The following is a 16,234-nucleotide window of genomic DNA, read 5'->3' as shown; positions in this document are numbered from 1 at the left end:
CCCTGTGAGGACAAACCACATCCAAACCATAGTACTCCCTGACTGGAGCTGGTTACAGGGTCAGCCGAGTTAGAAGAAACTCCCGCAATCGCCATACACTGCCTTTCTTACAGCTTCACTTGCACCAGAATTGCTTTTTGCTCTTGGCTCTTGATTTTCAAATCCAGTGGGAGGAGCATTTCCTATTACTTTATATTTTTTAAAGTTATTGTATTCTTTGATTTTTCTCCTTGTGTGTTACCTTCCCCTTTCCAACTCCCCCTGATGGAATTCTTTTACATGTGTATGTCATCTTCTCAGAGATTCAGAGTGCTTGGAGGTCTCCTTTGGGATATAATATCCCTGTCTTTTCTGCCATCTTATGCTCCCCAGGCTAAGGAAAAGCTTATGCTCAATTTATTTTACATTTTATGGTGTGGGAGGAGGAGGAAAGAGGTCTGCATTATACATGAGGTTGCTGAAAATTTTTCACCAAAATATAGGCCAATCAGACTTTATAAAGGTGAACCCCTCCAAGTCACCACAGGGAATCGTTTATATTATTCAATGAAACCCTCAGCAGAGTCACATGAACACATTGCTCACAAACACCATTCACCTACCAACAGAATTACTTATATTCCAATAATCTCTGAGTCTCTTTGAGTGACATCCTCTCAGAAGTTTGCATATAAATCATTAAATACGTCCTTACCAAAACCACTGTTCCAGGTTACTGGTCATCAAGCAGCAATCACAAATAAAAATGAGGCAATTCTGACCTGATTATGATTTTTTAAACTGACCTTTATCTTTTCTATGTTATATTATTTTACCTAATAAGAAGTCAAATCATCAAACTGTCCAGTTCAATATCAAGTACCAGAAAGCCATTTTTGCCATTTGTGTTGACCTTTATCTCCTACTCCCACCCCACCCCTCAAGAGTAACATGGAAAGAATGTGCCGGTCTGTGGAAGATCAATTTAATGAGATCAAAGCCAAGGATGATCAACAGACCCAGCTAATCCATGATCTGAATATGCAGAAGGCAAGACTGCAGACCCAGAATGGTGAGAACAGTCAGGGCTGTGGGGTCTGGGTAGGCCCCAGGGGAGGGCGGTCGGCTTTGCTGATGTGGGGGTCCCATCTGTTTGGTAGGGGAGCTGAGCCACCAAGTGGAAGAGAAGGAATCTCTGATTTCACAGCTGACCAAAAGCAAGCAGGCCCTCACTCAGCAGCTGGAGGAGATTAAGAGACAACTAGAAGAAGAAACCAAGGTAAGGACAATTCTCTTTGAGAATTGCCACATCACAGCAGATAGAAACTGAGAAGCTGGGGAGCACAATCACCTCACTTAGGCAGGTTGAAGGCAGAGCTACATTAAAAAGTCTGCCTTGTAATACGGTGGGAACCTGCTCCTTAAAGTTTAAGTACCTTGACATTGGATCTCCTTTCTCATCTCTGGGCACCTCTATCCTCCACAGGGTGGTTAAATAAATTTCCCTCTTCAACTGGGAGCATCTCCTCCCCACCATCACTGTGCTAATTTGCTCACCTCTGCCCAATGATTCATCCAAGCCCCTTGGAATTCTTCCTCTTTATTCTTCATTACACCTGTAACACCTGTTTCTAAGTACCCTTTCTCCCAAAAGACTATATGGTCTGGAGGACACCCTTGAGATATTCATATCCTTGATTCCAGAATCTAAACACTTGTGTTTATAAAACATGTTTCCCCACTATCTTGTTCACTCCCAAAGAGCCAGAATAATTTTCTCACACCCTAGTAGCACTCAGTAGGTGCAGTCCTAGTAGGACAGTACAAATAGTAGATGTTCAGTAAATGCTACTGATGTAGGAATCCAGAAGCCCACAAAACTGCATAAATGGAAAGCTGGGGTTACTGTGCACTGGTCATGACCTATAGGGCAATCTTTTAGAAATTTCTCCAAGCCCCCATTTTTCCCTTCTGTAAAAGAACAAATGTTATACTTACCTCCCATATTTCTATTCCTGGTAAAGGTTTTCAGTAAACTAAAGGGGGGCAGGGAATGGTGAGAACCAGATTCCAAACAAGTAATGAGAAGGTCTACTATAGGAATGAGGCTCTCCTTTAGCCAGGAAACAACAGCAGTAAGTTTTCCTTCTCAGGTAGTGTTTTGCAGTTGGGTTTTTTTGTTTGTTTGTTTTGTTTTAGTTTGAAAATATAATTTTTTTTCTTTTCAACTAATTATTTTATTTTTTTATTTGTTTTAATTAGTTACACATGACAGTACAATGATCTTGACATATCATACTGTGTTTTTTAAAATGATGAAAACAATACACAAATTACTGCACCGGGTCAACAGAACTCTTTTCTTTGATGGTAGCACCAGAGGGTGTTTCGCAACCATTATAGCATCTTGAGTTAAACTTTCACCCTGTCCAGATGGCAGTGAGTGAGTGAAGAGACCTCTGGGCATGTCCTGTCTCACTTGAGACAGGAGGTGGAGCCCTGGAAACAGTGCAGCCCATTTCCACAGTCCCCAGTGTGGGGACACATCCCCCCGATGACACCAAAAGATGCTCTCAGATTTCTCCTGGTTATAACATTCAATAACTTTGCATCAAGTAGTGAGAAAATTGTTCCCTTTTTAATTCTGTTTCAATCCTTCTGATGACGTCCAGGAAAAAGGTCTCAATTTGGACGAATCTTTAGAATTTGCTTATTTACTCTATCAAGCAATAAAAAGAAGGCTTTAGACACAGAGTCATAGCAGGTGACAGTGCCAAGATAAGCAGCGATAATATTGCTTTATTTCCATTGCATTTGTTTTTATGGTTACCTGCTGTTTATGGCAAAAGTTAATGGTTTTCTTCTGGCTATTGTGGAATAGTTTACTTTTTAAATAAATATAGTCAAATATAATTAAAAAGCAAACTTAAGAAAACTAAACAGGTGATATGCTGATATGGCAAAATGTTTTGAAGACAGTATGGGAATGATCCTAGTTAGGGAAAAGCTATTTCAATGAAAACTATCTTAATCTGGGAAAGAATCATATATTTTTTTGCAATTTGTCACCACTGTAATTCCCAGGCCAAGAATGCCCTGGCCCACGCCCTGCAGTCCTCCCGCCATGACTGTGACCTGCTGCGGGAGCAGTATGAGGAGGAGCAGGAAGGCAAAGCCGAGCTGCAGAGGGCACTGTCCAAGGCCAACAGTGAGGTTGCCCAGTGGAGGACCAAGTATGAGACGGATGCCATCCAGCGCACGGAGGAGCTGGAGGAGGCCAAGTATGGGCCCTAAGGTTACAATAGGAGAGGTGACCCCCTGGACACATCCTAAGAGGCAGAGAGGACTCCCTACCTGGAGAGATTCTCTTGTTACAGTTTCTTAACCATTCAGATAGTGTCCCCATCCTCTTGGGGTCTCCCTTTTGTTGTAGGGAACTCTTTCATCTGGCTCCCTCCGTAGCTTCTTAGGAACCTTCTTTATCACCAAGCATTTTGCGATTATTCCAGAGATACAATCATGTTGTTTAATGACAGAGATATGTTCCGAGAGACAAAGCGTGAGGCAACTTCTGTGCTGTACAAACATCCTGTGATTTCCTTACACAAACCTAGATAATATAGGCCAATCACTTAATATGTCCTCTTGATATGATCAAGATCCATGGTAAACACAAGATGAATGATGGCATCATGGGATGTACTGTTTTACAGTAAACTTTTTTTTTAATAAGTAGAAGGGGTACACTCTAAAAAAAACAGTAACAAGGATAAAATAGGTCTGGGGGTGTAGCTCAGCGGCAGAGAGCTTGCCTAGCATGCGAAGGCTATGGGTTCAATCTCCAGTACCACACACATAAAAAAAGTATAGTATAATAAAAATATACACCATTAACAGAATTGTTTTTTATCACTATCAGGTACTGTGTACTGCATATAAACATATGTATCATACCTTTATATGACTGGCAGCACAGTAGGTTTGTTTATAACAGCATCTCCATAAACATAGCAAGTAATGCATTTCACTACATATAACAATGGCTACCATGTTCCTAGATGTGAATTTTTCAGGTTCATTACAGTTTCATGGAACCCCAGTTGTATGTGCTCTGTGACATGTCATTATGTGATACATGACTGTACTTGGATCCTTTCCACTCAAATGCTAAGTCTTGCTCAATCCCTTCCAGACAGTTCTTTTTCAACCTGACAAGTTACATTCTGAAATATCCCACTTTTGCCAAGATAAGGAGGAAAAAAAAAAAAAAAAAAACATTTGGTTCTCTTAGGAAGAAATTGGCCCAGAGGCTCCAGGAGGCAGAGGAGAACACAGAGACTGCAAACTCCAAGTGTGCTTCCTTGGAGAAAACCAAGCAGAGGCTTCAGGGAGAAGTGGATGACCTAATGCTGGACCTGGAGCGAGCCAACACAGCCTGCGCCACTCTGGACAAGAAGCAGAGGAACTTCGATAAGGTCCTTCCCCAACCGCTTAATGGAGGTGGTGGTCAGAGTGACAGGCTTTCACACTTGGATGTGTGAGATGCACCCACATTCGACAAGGCCCCCAGCTGGAACATTAATTCTCAGTTTGGAGGACTCTGAGTCTCTTTTTACTTTTGTGACAGTCCCTCTGAAGGGAATTTTAGTTTTAGTCAGAGCTAATTCAGATTATATTGAGACTATAATACAGGTAATCCAAATATCCTAATCCAAATAGCCAAAAGGGTCCAAAATCCAAAAATTTTTGAGCATTAATACGATGTCCCAAGTGAAAAAATTTCAGACTGACCTCATGTGATATGTTGCAATTAAAATGCACATGTACTAAAAATGTATAAAATTACCTTCAGGCCGAGTGTATGAGCTGTATATGAAACACAATTAAATGTTGTGAATAGACTTGGGCCTCATCCCCAATAAATCTCATTTTATACAGATATAAAAATGAGATTTATGTAATAGTGAAATTTATGTACACACATGCACACATGAGCATTACCAAATTCAAAGGAATCTGAAGTTGGAAACCCTTCTTTTCCCAATAATTTAAAATCAAGGATACTCAATCTGTATCTTTAAGAATCCAGCAGAGGTCAGGCACCAGAGTGCATGCCAGTGATCCCAGCTACTTGGGAAGCTGAGGCAGGATGATTGCAAGTTTTGAGGCCACACTGAGCAATTTAGAAAGACCCTTTCTCAAAATAAAAAAATGAAAAGAGCAGTGATATAGCTCAATAGTAGAGTACCTCTGGGTATAATCCTGAGGACTACAAAATAAATAAATAATAAAAGAATCCAGAAAAGTAAAGATTGTAGCCAGTGGTCCAGAGCAGGACCTCTCTTCTTCTTTGATCCCCAAAGATGAAAGACGGAAGCCTTGGCATTACTAATAGCCCTTGTTTGAGCAGACTTTCAACTCCCCCAGCCCCTTCTGCTTCTCACATGGCCCTTTATCATATCCCAGATCCTTGCAGAATGGAAGCAAAAACTGGATGAGAGTCAAGCTGAGCTGGAAGCCGCTCAGAAAGAGTCCAGGTCGCTTAGTACTGAAATCTTCAAGATGAGGAACGCCTATGAAGAGGTGGTGGAACAGTTAGAGACGTTGAAGCGGGAGAACAAAAATCTGCAAGGTGAGCTCTCTTGGGGCCCCAGCTGTATAATATTTCCTCTTTTCCTCCTGCCATCCCCTTCCCCGATTTGCCCACAGCCTCCTCCCTCCTACTACTCTACCAAATCCTCTCCCAACATGCATCCCATTTGCTCAATGGGCCTCAGGTCTTGTGCCTTAATGAGCATAAGATCAGCTTAGGAGCAGCTTAGTTTTATTTTTAAGAACTGAAGGCACAATAGGTTACAATGCCCACTTTTTTAGAGAACAAGACCCTTCAGGGATTCTTAGTGGCTTTGTATCTTTGTGCATGTCGCTAAATCCCTTAGGACCTCAGACTTTTGCCCTATAAAATTAGAAGACCAAGATCCAGTGCTTTCTAAAGCTTCTGCCAGCTTATGCATTTCCTGGCTCTCTCGGTGATCCTGTTGCATTCTTTGTAAAGTTTTAGGATTTATTAAAGTGTTCTATCCTTGTCGCTCACCCCTCTGCATAGCTCAGGTGAGACAACACATCTGGTCTTACCGACACCTCATCTGAATGGCTTCCCTGTATTCTCTCCTATGTGAATGTCACGAGTGAGCTGCCAACCCCTAAATTGCCTGGCAAAAGCGTAGCTATGCTATAAGCTAGAGTCTGTTGCAACAGCCTAAATCAAGTCTGTCCTTTGCAGAAGAGATTTCTGACTTAACTGAGCAGATTGCAGAAACTGGCAAGAACCTCCAGGAAGTGGAAAAGACCAAGAAGCAAGTGGAGCAGGAAAAGTCCGATCTCCAGGCTGCCTTGGAAGAGGCAGAGGCAAGTGCCTTGTCTGGAATAGGGCACTGGGAAGTTCAGGAAAACAGGAATCTGAAAGGATGCCCTTGTCCACCCATAGAGGTGCCTCCCAACAGGAGGCATTGAGTCCCCGTTGGGAAAAACATTCAACCCTTCCTGGGGCTGAAAAAGCTAGGCTTTGTGGCATGGTCTCCCGAGTACCCTCTCTAGCACATGTCCTCTTTGGAAAATAAGTGTGTTCATTGTGTCCTCAATATCTTCCTTGCAAGAAGCAAAACAAAAAAATCAATCAGCAAACATTCTGAAAGCCAGCTCAGAATCCTTCAGTTTTATGTTTAACTTAGGGTTGTGCACAACATCGTTGGCTATTAAGAATCTTAAATCATCAAAATAGAGCCAGATGTAAAGTTCAAATTTATGAGCCCTGGATCCATAATAATGATTAACATGTATGCAATTTTATTCTGGGCCAGGCAAGTTCTAAGCCCTTTACTTGTATAATTCATTTAATTCTCACAACAGACCTTTGTGTACATTATATATACACATATATAGGTACGTATGTGTATGCATATCTATCCATATATGTATCTATACCTGTGTGTTATACGTGTGTGTGTACATATGATCAGTGTACATATATTATTCTTATCCATTTTACAGATGCTACAAAGAGAGTGTGTAACCAGCCCAAAGCCCCTCTAAACACCAGATCAGGTCATGTCCAGAGCAGGGCAATTGGTGATGCTGTTTCTAGGAAAATTTGAACTAATGCAGGATAACAGAAAAGCACTTACCCTGTCATTGTAGAAAATAGCTCTTGAATTACAGTTATTATTAAAATAGATACCCACCATCGAATTTTTATTTGAATTATGATTATTATTAAAACAGAAACCCATCATCTTTTTTATTAATTCCAAAGGATGCTCAATATATAAAGTTTTATTCCAACATTAGGTATATTCATGGGCAAGTCAAATACTCGAACCTCTGAATATTGTTCCCTTCATCTGTGAAATGGGTATAAAAATATCCATCTTACTACAATAGGGGTGGAAATGTCCATTCGAGAGGTGATGCCCACAGCACTCCCAATTGCTCCTTTTTTCTAATTAGGGTTCCTTGGAACACGAGGAGAGCAAGATATTGCGTGTCCAGCTAGAGCTGAGCCAGGTAAAATCCGAGCTTGACCGCAAGGTTACTGAGAAGGATGAAGAAATTGAGCAGCTAAAAAGAAACAGCCAGCGAGCCACAGAGGCCATGCAGAGCGTGCTGGATGCTGAAATCCGGAGCCGGAATGACGCCCTGAGGCTGAAGAAGAAGATGGAGGGAGACCTCAACGAGATGGAGATCCAGCTGGGTCATTCCAACCGCCAGGTGGCGGAGACCCAGAAACACCTGCGCACCGTCCAGGGCCAGCTCAAGGTGAGCACCACCCACTCCCACGCTCCCTCAGCCTGCCCTGCGGCTCTGCCTTCACTCCTGGTTTCCCCTGTAGGATTCCCAGCTGCATTTGGATGATGCTGTAAGGAGCAATGAGGATCTCAAGGAGCAGCTAGCCATCGTGGAACGCAGGAATGGTCTCCTGCAGGAGGAGCTGGAGGAGATGAAGGTGGCCCTGGAGCAAACAGAGAGGACCCGCAGGCTGTCGGAACAAGAGCTGCTGGATGCCAGCGACCGAGTGCAGCTGCTGCACTCCCAGGTGCGTCCGCCAGCGCCAGGCTGTGGGTACACTGTGAGCGCAGGTAGGGCCTCCCGCAAGCCCAGGTATCTCCGCACTACCTCCTCCACGTGCCTCTGCTCCAGGTTCATCATGGGAGCAAGTAGAGCCCAGGCCCTACTCCTCCCAAAGTAGTGGTTAAAACTGCCAGGTAACCCTGAACTCTTGATTGACAGATTCCTGATCTTTCTTTTATCCAAAGATAAAGACAAAAGGTCATGCATGTTGAAGGGAATTCAGAGCAAGCACGACTCATATTATTGCCTAAAGCAGCTGGGGAAGGCTTCAGAGAAAGTACAGATTAAGTAGCCCTTATCCAAAAGTACTTGGGACTAGACATGTTTCTGATTTCAGGTTGTTTTGGATTTGGGAAGATTGGCACATACATAATAAGATATATTGGGGATGGGACCCAAATCTAAACATGAAACTCATTTTGTTTTATTTTCACTGGGTACACATAGCCTGAAGGGACTTCTATAGATTCTGTTTAGGGTGCCTGAGTTTTGACAATGACTTATCACATAAGGTTAAGTGTGGAATTTTCCTCTGGTTGTGAGAGGTTTTGAATTTTGGATCCTTTTCAGATTTCAAGATTTCATGTGTTGAATTAGAATGCTTAGCCTATACCATTTAAGCTGAAATCTGAGAATATTAGGATTTTCTTTCAAAATAACTATTTTTATGAAAGTTTTAAGAAGTTGCTTGTGTTATAAAACAGAAAATATGAGCAGACACAGAGAAGAAACAAAATCAACCATATTGTTAACATTTCAGGGTATCTTATTCTGCCCTTGTGAATTACATAAACACATTTTTGATAAAACTATGTTTGATCTTTTGTAACCTATTGCTTTCATTTAATAATGTGTCATGAACTTACTTCTACCTCTTTAAATCATCTATGATATGGTGTTTTTTTATTGGTTGCTCAAGACAATACAATGATCATGACATATATGATATGGTTTTTAATGTCTGGAAAACAGGCTACTACAGTGCTATAATATGGCACTTTAATCAATCCTCTATGGTTGGTTAATTTAGATTGTTCCCAATAAAATTTTTATGATTAGAAAGACCATTGTTATAAATGTGCTCATAACTAAATTTTCACATACATCTACTATTATTATTGTCTTGATATTTCTGGAAGTAAATAAAATTCTAGAAATAAAATTTCAGGGTCAAAACAATAAAGATAATACATTGTAAATTGTTCTTTAACAAGATTGTCTCAATTTTTATTCCAATTAGAAAATGATGTGAGGGCTCTTTTCTACAAATTCTGAAAAGTCCCTATTATTTCTTGAATCATCATCAGTTTTATTGTTGGAGCATACTTCATTGGGAATTTCAGTATTTATTACTAGCAAAGTGAATCGCTTCATCATTTTATTGTATGTTGTATTTCTTCCTATGTGTTTATGTGTTTTTTTCTACTTGTACTCCTTGCCTCTTTTATTGATTCATCTTATTTCTATCGTAAGGAAGAGAATACTTTTTCCATAATATATATTGTAAATATTTTTTAGTTTGTCATTATCCTTTCAATTCTATCTAAGGTACATTTTGATTATTAGGATTATTTTTCATGTGACATGTAGTTATATCTATCAACAATTTCCTTGTTCCATTGCCTTTTATTGACTAATCTATCCTAAATATTCAAAATTCCCCCTTTATCATTGACTCAATTTTTTTTTTTTTTTTGATGTTCAGTTTTGGACATGTTTCAAGACTTTCTGTTCAGTTGAAGCTGAAATCATACCTAACAGACCACCCATGTGAAATACAAGAAATGGAACATAATTATAAGTTATTTACTAACCCACCCGACCGCCTCCTTTTCGATTGTTTCATGTGCCCAAATAAAACCTTCACCACTGATATCTCATTTTTCTTGTAGAACACAAGCCTGATAAATACCAAGAAAAAACTGGAGGCTGATTTGGCTCAGTGTCAGGCAGAGGTGGAGAACTCCATCCAGGAGTCCAGGAATGCAGAAGAGAAGGCCAAGAAGGCCATCACGGATGTAAGCACTGTTCTCTTTTCAGATGCTGTTTGAAATGGAGAAAGGGGGCTTCCAAGCCAGGGCATGACAAGTAGGTTTCATCTCCTTATGAGAACAGTTAGTGGTGGCTTCCTGGAGTCATTAAAGAGGCAAAATGGAACATGATAACTGGCCCCAGTAAGGCAGGGGAGATTTAATCTGATGCACAAGACCAACTTGAACAGCATCATCCATATGCTCTGGGAAGGGATAGGTGGATTGTTCACTAATATGGCCTGTGAACTTGACCAGGCCGCCATGATGGCTGAGGAGCTGAAGAAGGAGCAGGACACCAGCGCCCATCTGGAGCGGATGAAGAAGAACCTGGAGCAGACGGTGAAGGACCTGCAGCACCGTCTGGATGAGGCTGAGCAGCTGGCCCTGAAGGGTGGCAAGAAGCAGATCCAGAAACTGGAGGCCAGGGTAAGTTCTTTTGAGAGGATTCTGGCTCTTGAAATGATATCCAGTTCAGCTGCCCCAGGCAAAACCATGATCCAGACATTTATCTGGTACAAAAGTGGTTGCTGATAGATTGAAAAGATAGCTTCGGGACTATTTCCAAAAGTCCCTGTGAGCCAAATTTCTGCATATTCTCTTTGACCTTTCCCTGCACCCCAACAACACAAATGGGCACTCATCCATTGAGCCACATCCCCAGCCCCATTTTGTATTTTACTGAGAGACGGGGTCTCATTTAATTGCTTAGCGCCTCACTTTTGCTGAGGCTGGCTTTGAACTCGCAATCTTCCTGTCTCAGCTTCCTGAGCCACTGGTATTACACGTGTGTGCCACCAAGACCTGCCACAAATTCATTTTGATACGCTAATACCTTGGTATGTGTAGTAGGATGATGTCTTTTAATATTCATTTTCTGTTTTTCATGCAGACTCAGATCTGTGCACCTAAATGAGAAAAACACACTTTATAATCAGAAAAATACACATTTCATTATAATTTACATTTTGGACTGAGATTCATTTTGATGAACAATGGTCCATCCTGTAGTCTATAGTCTCCCTTTGTCTCCGACTCCCAGGTCTCTTTCTCTTCCCAACTTTTCTAAGTTTCTAAATGCAATCTGTGATTCTGGTGTATTTCCCACTCCATCCCAAAAGGAGAGCAATTGGTATTTCTTCCATGTTAATGCACCAGAAAAGATTAGCCTGCCCCCCAACACTGAAAGACCTATTTGTATTTTATCTGGAAGCTTCTTTTGTATTTGTTTTGTTTCTTTGCTGAGTGTTCTCTTCATTTCCTCTACTGCTGGATTTTCTCTTTAGACCTGTGATGATTTATTTCAGTCATTTTTTTTTAAAATGGGTTGTGCTAGCAATTGACATTTTAGAAAAGGGCTATGAGGAGGAAGTTAGAAGGAGGTGGTTAGGAGATCTCTATTGTCCCAGGAAGACAGGAAATGAAAGAGTGGGAGGGAAAGAGGATGAGGAGGAGGAAAAGAAAAGGAAACAACTTTTCCCAGCAGGAAAGCCCATCTTTCTTTATACCAACCTCCCTAGGATGTGGTCACCAGGCACACAGTTTATTTAAATATGAAAGGGTTTTTAAAAAATTTTTGCTAAAAACAATAGGTTATAGACAAAAGTAAACAACAGGGAATTTAGAACTTCCTCTCAAATTCCTTTAAGTGCTTACTTGCAATTATTTCCAGTCCTAGTCCATTAAAAGGAGCTCAGACCTACCCTTCTCATGCATCCCTTAAGGAGGAAAGGATCAAGACCCTCTTGCCCTCTGTGGTTCTGTGATTTCTGGGTTGGCTGAGGGCCCTAGGCCACCCTATCTCTGGTGAAGCACCTTGACTGTCCTCCAATCCCAGCTGCCCAGTTAACTGAGTTCCATAAACCTTGCATAGACCTACAGAGCAATTTCGAGGGAAAAAAAAAAAAAAGTTTTGCAGAGCCTGATAGAAGACAGTTTGCAGGGACCATGAAGTGGAGGGTGTGGGGATCTTTTTAGAAGGGTTTTCATAGTAAGCAGTTTCCACTGGGAGCTTTCCAAGTTGATCCAATGAGTCTCCAAGTCCAGAGTTGTCCCCTCTGCAGCCACTGGGGTTCCACCCACAGTTGGATCTTCCTGGGTTGTGGCTTTAGAACCACATTGAGGAACTGAGTTCTCAGTGACTGCTCCTCCCTTTCAGACTTCAGAAAAGGCCTAAGCAACTGTGACATTAACAATGCCTGTGCAGTACTTTATCCTTCTAAAAATACTTTCACACACTTTATCTAGTTTTATCCATTTGAGGTAGACTGGCTAGAAGGATCATTTCCTTCCTAAGTGATGATCATCAGACTCCATGATAGTTACTGAATTGCTTTAGATCCATCAACTAGAACTCTCATCCTCCTCCACTCCCACCACTCCCTCTCATCCTTGTGGATCTGCCCCTGGATCAAAGAGGTAAAACCAACAGGAGAGAAATGGAATGGGCTGAACCCAGTGTTTTCCAATGTATCTTCTGGGACATTAGGTCAGGGGGATATGAATGACAGGAAGCTGGGGACAGGAGGAGGATAGCTTTTTCTTTTATAGAAATAGACTTTGGGATACCCTGGGTTAAACAAAAGGTATACCTTTTATTGCCCCATGGCCACTACTGCCTTACTCTATCAGGAATCCTGGCCACCTTAAATAGCCATGCAGGTTTCACCTCTGGGGTCCAAGTTAAAGCTGAAGCCCAGTCTGTGTTGCCCTTGCCAAACTGTAGGGATCCAGAGGAAGGGACATCTTTGCCAATTCTGGCCCAGTTGCCCAGCTCTGTGCACCCGGGCTGCCTCTGCCCAAAGAAGATGTCTTGTTCTAATCTACGCAAAGCCACTGATGGGCTAGTGGTATCCTGGTGAATAAAAATAGCTCCCATGTCCTATTGCAAAATCTAATTAGGGAATCTCGAGTTCATTCTAAAATGCCTGGCATGTGAGTCTATGAAAGAAGGTTGGGAGCTCTGACTTCACACTTGCGTTTTCTTCACCTACCCAGGTACGAGAGTTGGAAAGCGAGCTGGACGCTGAGCAGAAGCGGGGAGCAGAAGCTCTGAAGGGGGCCCACAAATACGAACGCAAAGTCAAGGAAATGACTTACCAGGTGGAGTCTCCAAAACCTCGGTGAATGTTGCATGGACCAAACCCTATAAATAGAAACCATAGGTTGGTGGAACTCTGTCACAGATATTCTGTTTGCAGGCTGAGGAGGACCGCAAGAATATCCTCCGGCTCCAGGACCTGGTGGATAAGCTGCAGTCCAAAGTGAAGTCTTACAAGAGGCAGGCAGAGGAGGCGGTGAGTATAGGAGATCCTCAGGAGTACCCACGCACCTGGCTGTGTGCCCCCACAAATCCTGAGTGGGAATAGGTTTAGTATCATCTGCAGAGGGGCTGACCTGAATTTGCATTTGCAAGTATAAACATAGGGTCACCTCTTCTCACTCCCCTGACTTACCTTCCCTACCTCCACCACCTCTGTGCCTTCTTACCTCCATCCCCTACATTGGACTGTCACCTCCATTCCCTACATTCAACCTTTACTCACCTCACTCCATCCCATTCCACTCTGGCTCACTCTGTCCATCGTGTTGCATCTTAGCTCACTTTGCTGGCTTTGTATTGCCCCAACTCTCCCTAACCACCCCACCCGCCACCCCTTTCACCTTCCCTAAGACACCTCATCTTAATGCACATCATTGCCACACCCTACATTCCTAGTCCCCACCTCCTCCAGTCTTCTCATCCTTCTCCACTCCCACCACTCCCTCTCATCCTTGTGGATCTGCCCCTTGATCACAGAGGTGAAACCAACAGGAGAGAAATGGAACGGGCTGAACCCAGTGTTTTCCTAAGTATCTTCTGCGGCATTAGGTCAGGGGGACATGAATGACAGGAAGCTGGGGACAGGAGGAGGATAGCTTTTTCTTTTATAGAAATAGACTTTGGAACACTCTGGGTTAAACAAAGTTAAACTGGTTCTTTTACTTCAAGAGTTTCTCAGATTTTGTAAGTAATTTGTGATTAACACCCCACAATGGAAGAGATAGTCTATCATGTAGATTTCTTACACTTAATTGACCTTCTTATTATATGCAGAGCTTCTCTCACAAATAGTGTTATGAGGAATAAAATTTAAAGGACCCTCCCTTAGACAAATGTCTAAGCAGATGACTTCTCCCATTGCCCTTTTTCTTTCCTGCCTAGAAACCTGGTCAGTTCCAGACTCACCTCAAAGAAGCATATTTGAATTGGTTAAATGGAGGGAGAGATCATACACATTGGATTAGTGTAGTCCCACCAAGATTGGCAAGGCTGAAGGGGTACCCAGGAGGCCATTTAAGCCAGGAACCCTTAGATGACCCTCAAATGAATCCATACCATGCTCTGGTCCCAGACACATGCTACTGGGCAGAATGATAGGACAAAGGGGACCTGAGCCATTGGTCTCTGAGACTTTCTGGTGTCTTAGAAGAACTTTAGAATTATGTCTCTTCCAAAAATCTCTATGGGTGAGATAGCATAAAGAAGGGGTTCAGGGCTACATGGGTGGGGGCTTGGAGCACCTGCAAGGTGAGCCCAGTGTACATGGCCATGAACTGGGAGCTTCATCCTCATGCCCTGGAGAACTCAGCCCACCTTTCCTCCCTGTTATCAGGTAATCCAGGGCCCACAGCCTCCTGGTCCTTGAACTCCCTAGAGCCCCAGAGTCACACTGAGGGGCTCCGTAACCTCATATCTCCATCTCCCCTTCAGGAGGAGCAAGCCAACACGCAGCTGTCCAGGTGCCGGAGGGTCCAGCATGAGTTGGAGGAGGCCGAGGAGAGGGCGGACATTGCCGAGTCCCAAGTCAACAAGCTGAGGGCCAAGAGCCGAGATGTGGGGGGCCAGGTAAGAGCAGACCCCTGAGACCTAGGGGATCAACAGAACACCCAGGGAGAGCTTGGAGGATGCCTGTGGGTCCCCTCCACCCCTGCTACTGCTCATGCACTCACAGATGCTACTATTTCAACAGAGACTCCCATTTCCCAGGCTCTTGGGAGAATAAGCCGAGAGACACAAGGAGACAGACATGTTGCCCCTGTCTCTCTGTCACTGGAGATGCTGTCCAGGAAGCTCCTTGCTTTTCGAGGACTTGTCCTATCTCTAGTAGCTTGACTGGTTTGTTTTTTACAATGTGCAAAGAGAGACGAAGCCTCTTCTTAATGCCATTTTTCTTCTCCACCTGAAGGCAATGGTCAGCCTCCCATTGAATTTGACTCATTTCCTGTGTCCATTTTTTTTTTTTTTTTTATCTCCTACAGAAGATGGAAGAATGAGGCCCTCCTGAGGCTCGTTGCCATGGGACACCTCTGGGAGAGTGGAGGGAAAATACATGAGAAATAAATTCTCCTAAACACTTCAATTGCTGGCTCGGCCGTGTTTGTTATGAATTCATAATTTTTGCAAATTCAGTTTTCCATTTTCTCTCTAAATTTATAGATAACGACATGGGAGTCCATTCTTCTGTGGGGCTGATTTTTAAAGACTTACCTGCTCTACTGTAAATATTAAGAAATATAAGGGATATGAAGGAAGAGCCTCCTTGATCCACATAAAAAAGGTGAAAAGCCACCCCACTGTCAGCTAAATTACCAGCTTGCAAAACATCTAGGAATAAAGACCCAGCTGGGGTGTAGCTCAGTGTTAGACCACTAGCCTGTCATCTGTTATACCCCAGTTTTTATCTCTAGCACCACAAAAAAATTAAAGATGGAAAAAATAAACCAAAATGAAGACTCTATCACCCCAACACCTATTAGAATTGCTATTACCAGAAAGGGAAAAAAAATAATTACAATAGACAAAAGATAATAAGGACACAGAGAAAAGGAACAACAAAAGACAAAATATCATACCAAGGATGTCGAGCAAAGGGAATCCTTGTGCACCGTTGAGGAGAACATAAGTTGGTACAGCCATCGTGGCAAATGGTATTGAGCTGGGCACAATGGCGCATGTCTAGAGTTGCAGTGACTCAGGAGGCAGAGGCAGGATTGTAAGGTGCAGGCCAGCCTCAGCAACCTAGTGAGGTCCTGTCTCAAAAAGTAAAAAGAATCGG

At 42.7% G+C, this 16,234-nt stretch overlaps 1 protein-coding gene across 1 annotated transcript in view; it reads left to right on the top strand.

Moving 5' to 3' along the window:
• The window catches only part of Myh13 (myosin heavy chain 13), a 50,906-nt gene extending 35,864 nt beyond the window's left edge, over window positions 1–15,042 (top strand). Inside the window, exons 26-38 of the mRNA XM_076871406.1 lie at window positions 925–1,051; window positions 1,140–1,258; window positions 3,064–3,260; window positions 4,271–4,454; window positions 5,446–5,611; window positions 6,263–6,387; window positions 7,486–7,794; window positions 7,868–8,071; window positions 9,999–10,124; window positions 10,395–10,565; window positions 13,134–13,238; window positions 13,337–13,432; window positions 14,890–15,042. Coding sequence (XP_076727521.1) covers window positions 925–1,051; window positions 1,140–1,258; window positions 3,064–3,260; window positions 4,271–4,454; window positions 5,446–5,611; window positions 6,263–6,387; window positions 7,486–7,794; window positions 7,868–8,071; window positions 9,999–10,124; window positions 10,395–10,565; window positions 13,134–13,238; window positions 13,337–13,432; window positions 14,890–15,042 — 2,082 coding nt within the window. The remainder of the gene's footprint in view (window positions 1–924; window positions 1,052–1,139; window positions 1,259–3,063; window positions 3,261–4,270; window positions 4,455–5,445; window positions 5,612–6,262; window positions 6,388–7,485; window positions 7,795–7,867; window positions 8,072–9,998; window positions 10,125–10,394; window positions 10,566–13,133; window positions 13,239–13,336; window positions 13,433–14,889) is intronic.
• The last annotated feature ends 1,192 nt before the right edge of the window (window positions 15,043–16,234 follow it).

Source organism: Callospermophilus lateralis, chromosome 11, assembly GCF_048772815.1.
Source record: "Callospermophilus lateralis isolate mCalLat2 chromosome 11, mCalLat2.hap1, whole genome shotgun sequence".
Taxonomy (NCBI): Eukaryota; Metazoa; Chordata; class Mammalia; order Rodentia; family Sciuridae; genus Callospermophilus; species Callospermophilus lateralis.
Note: the sequence above shows the minus strand (reverse complement) of the source record. Positions and strands in the feature narration are given on the sequence as shown.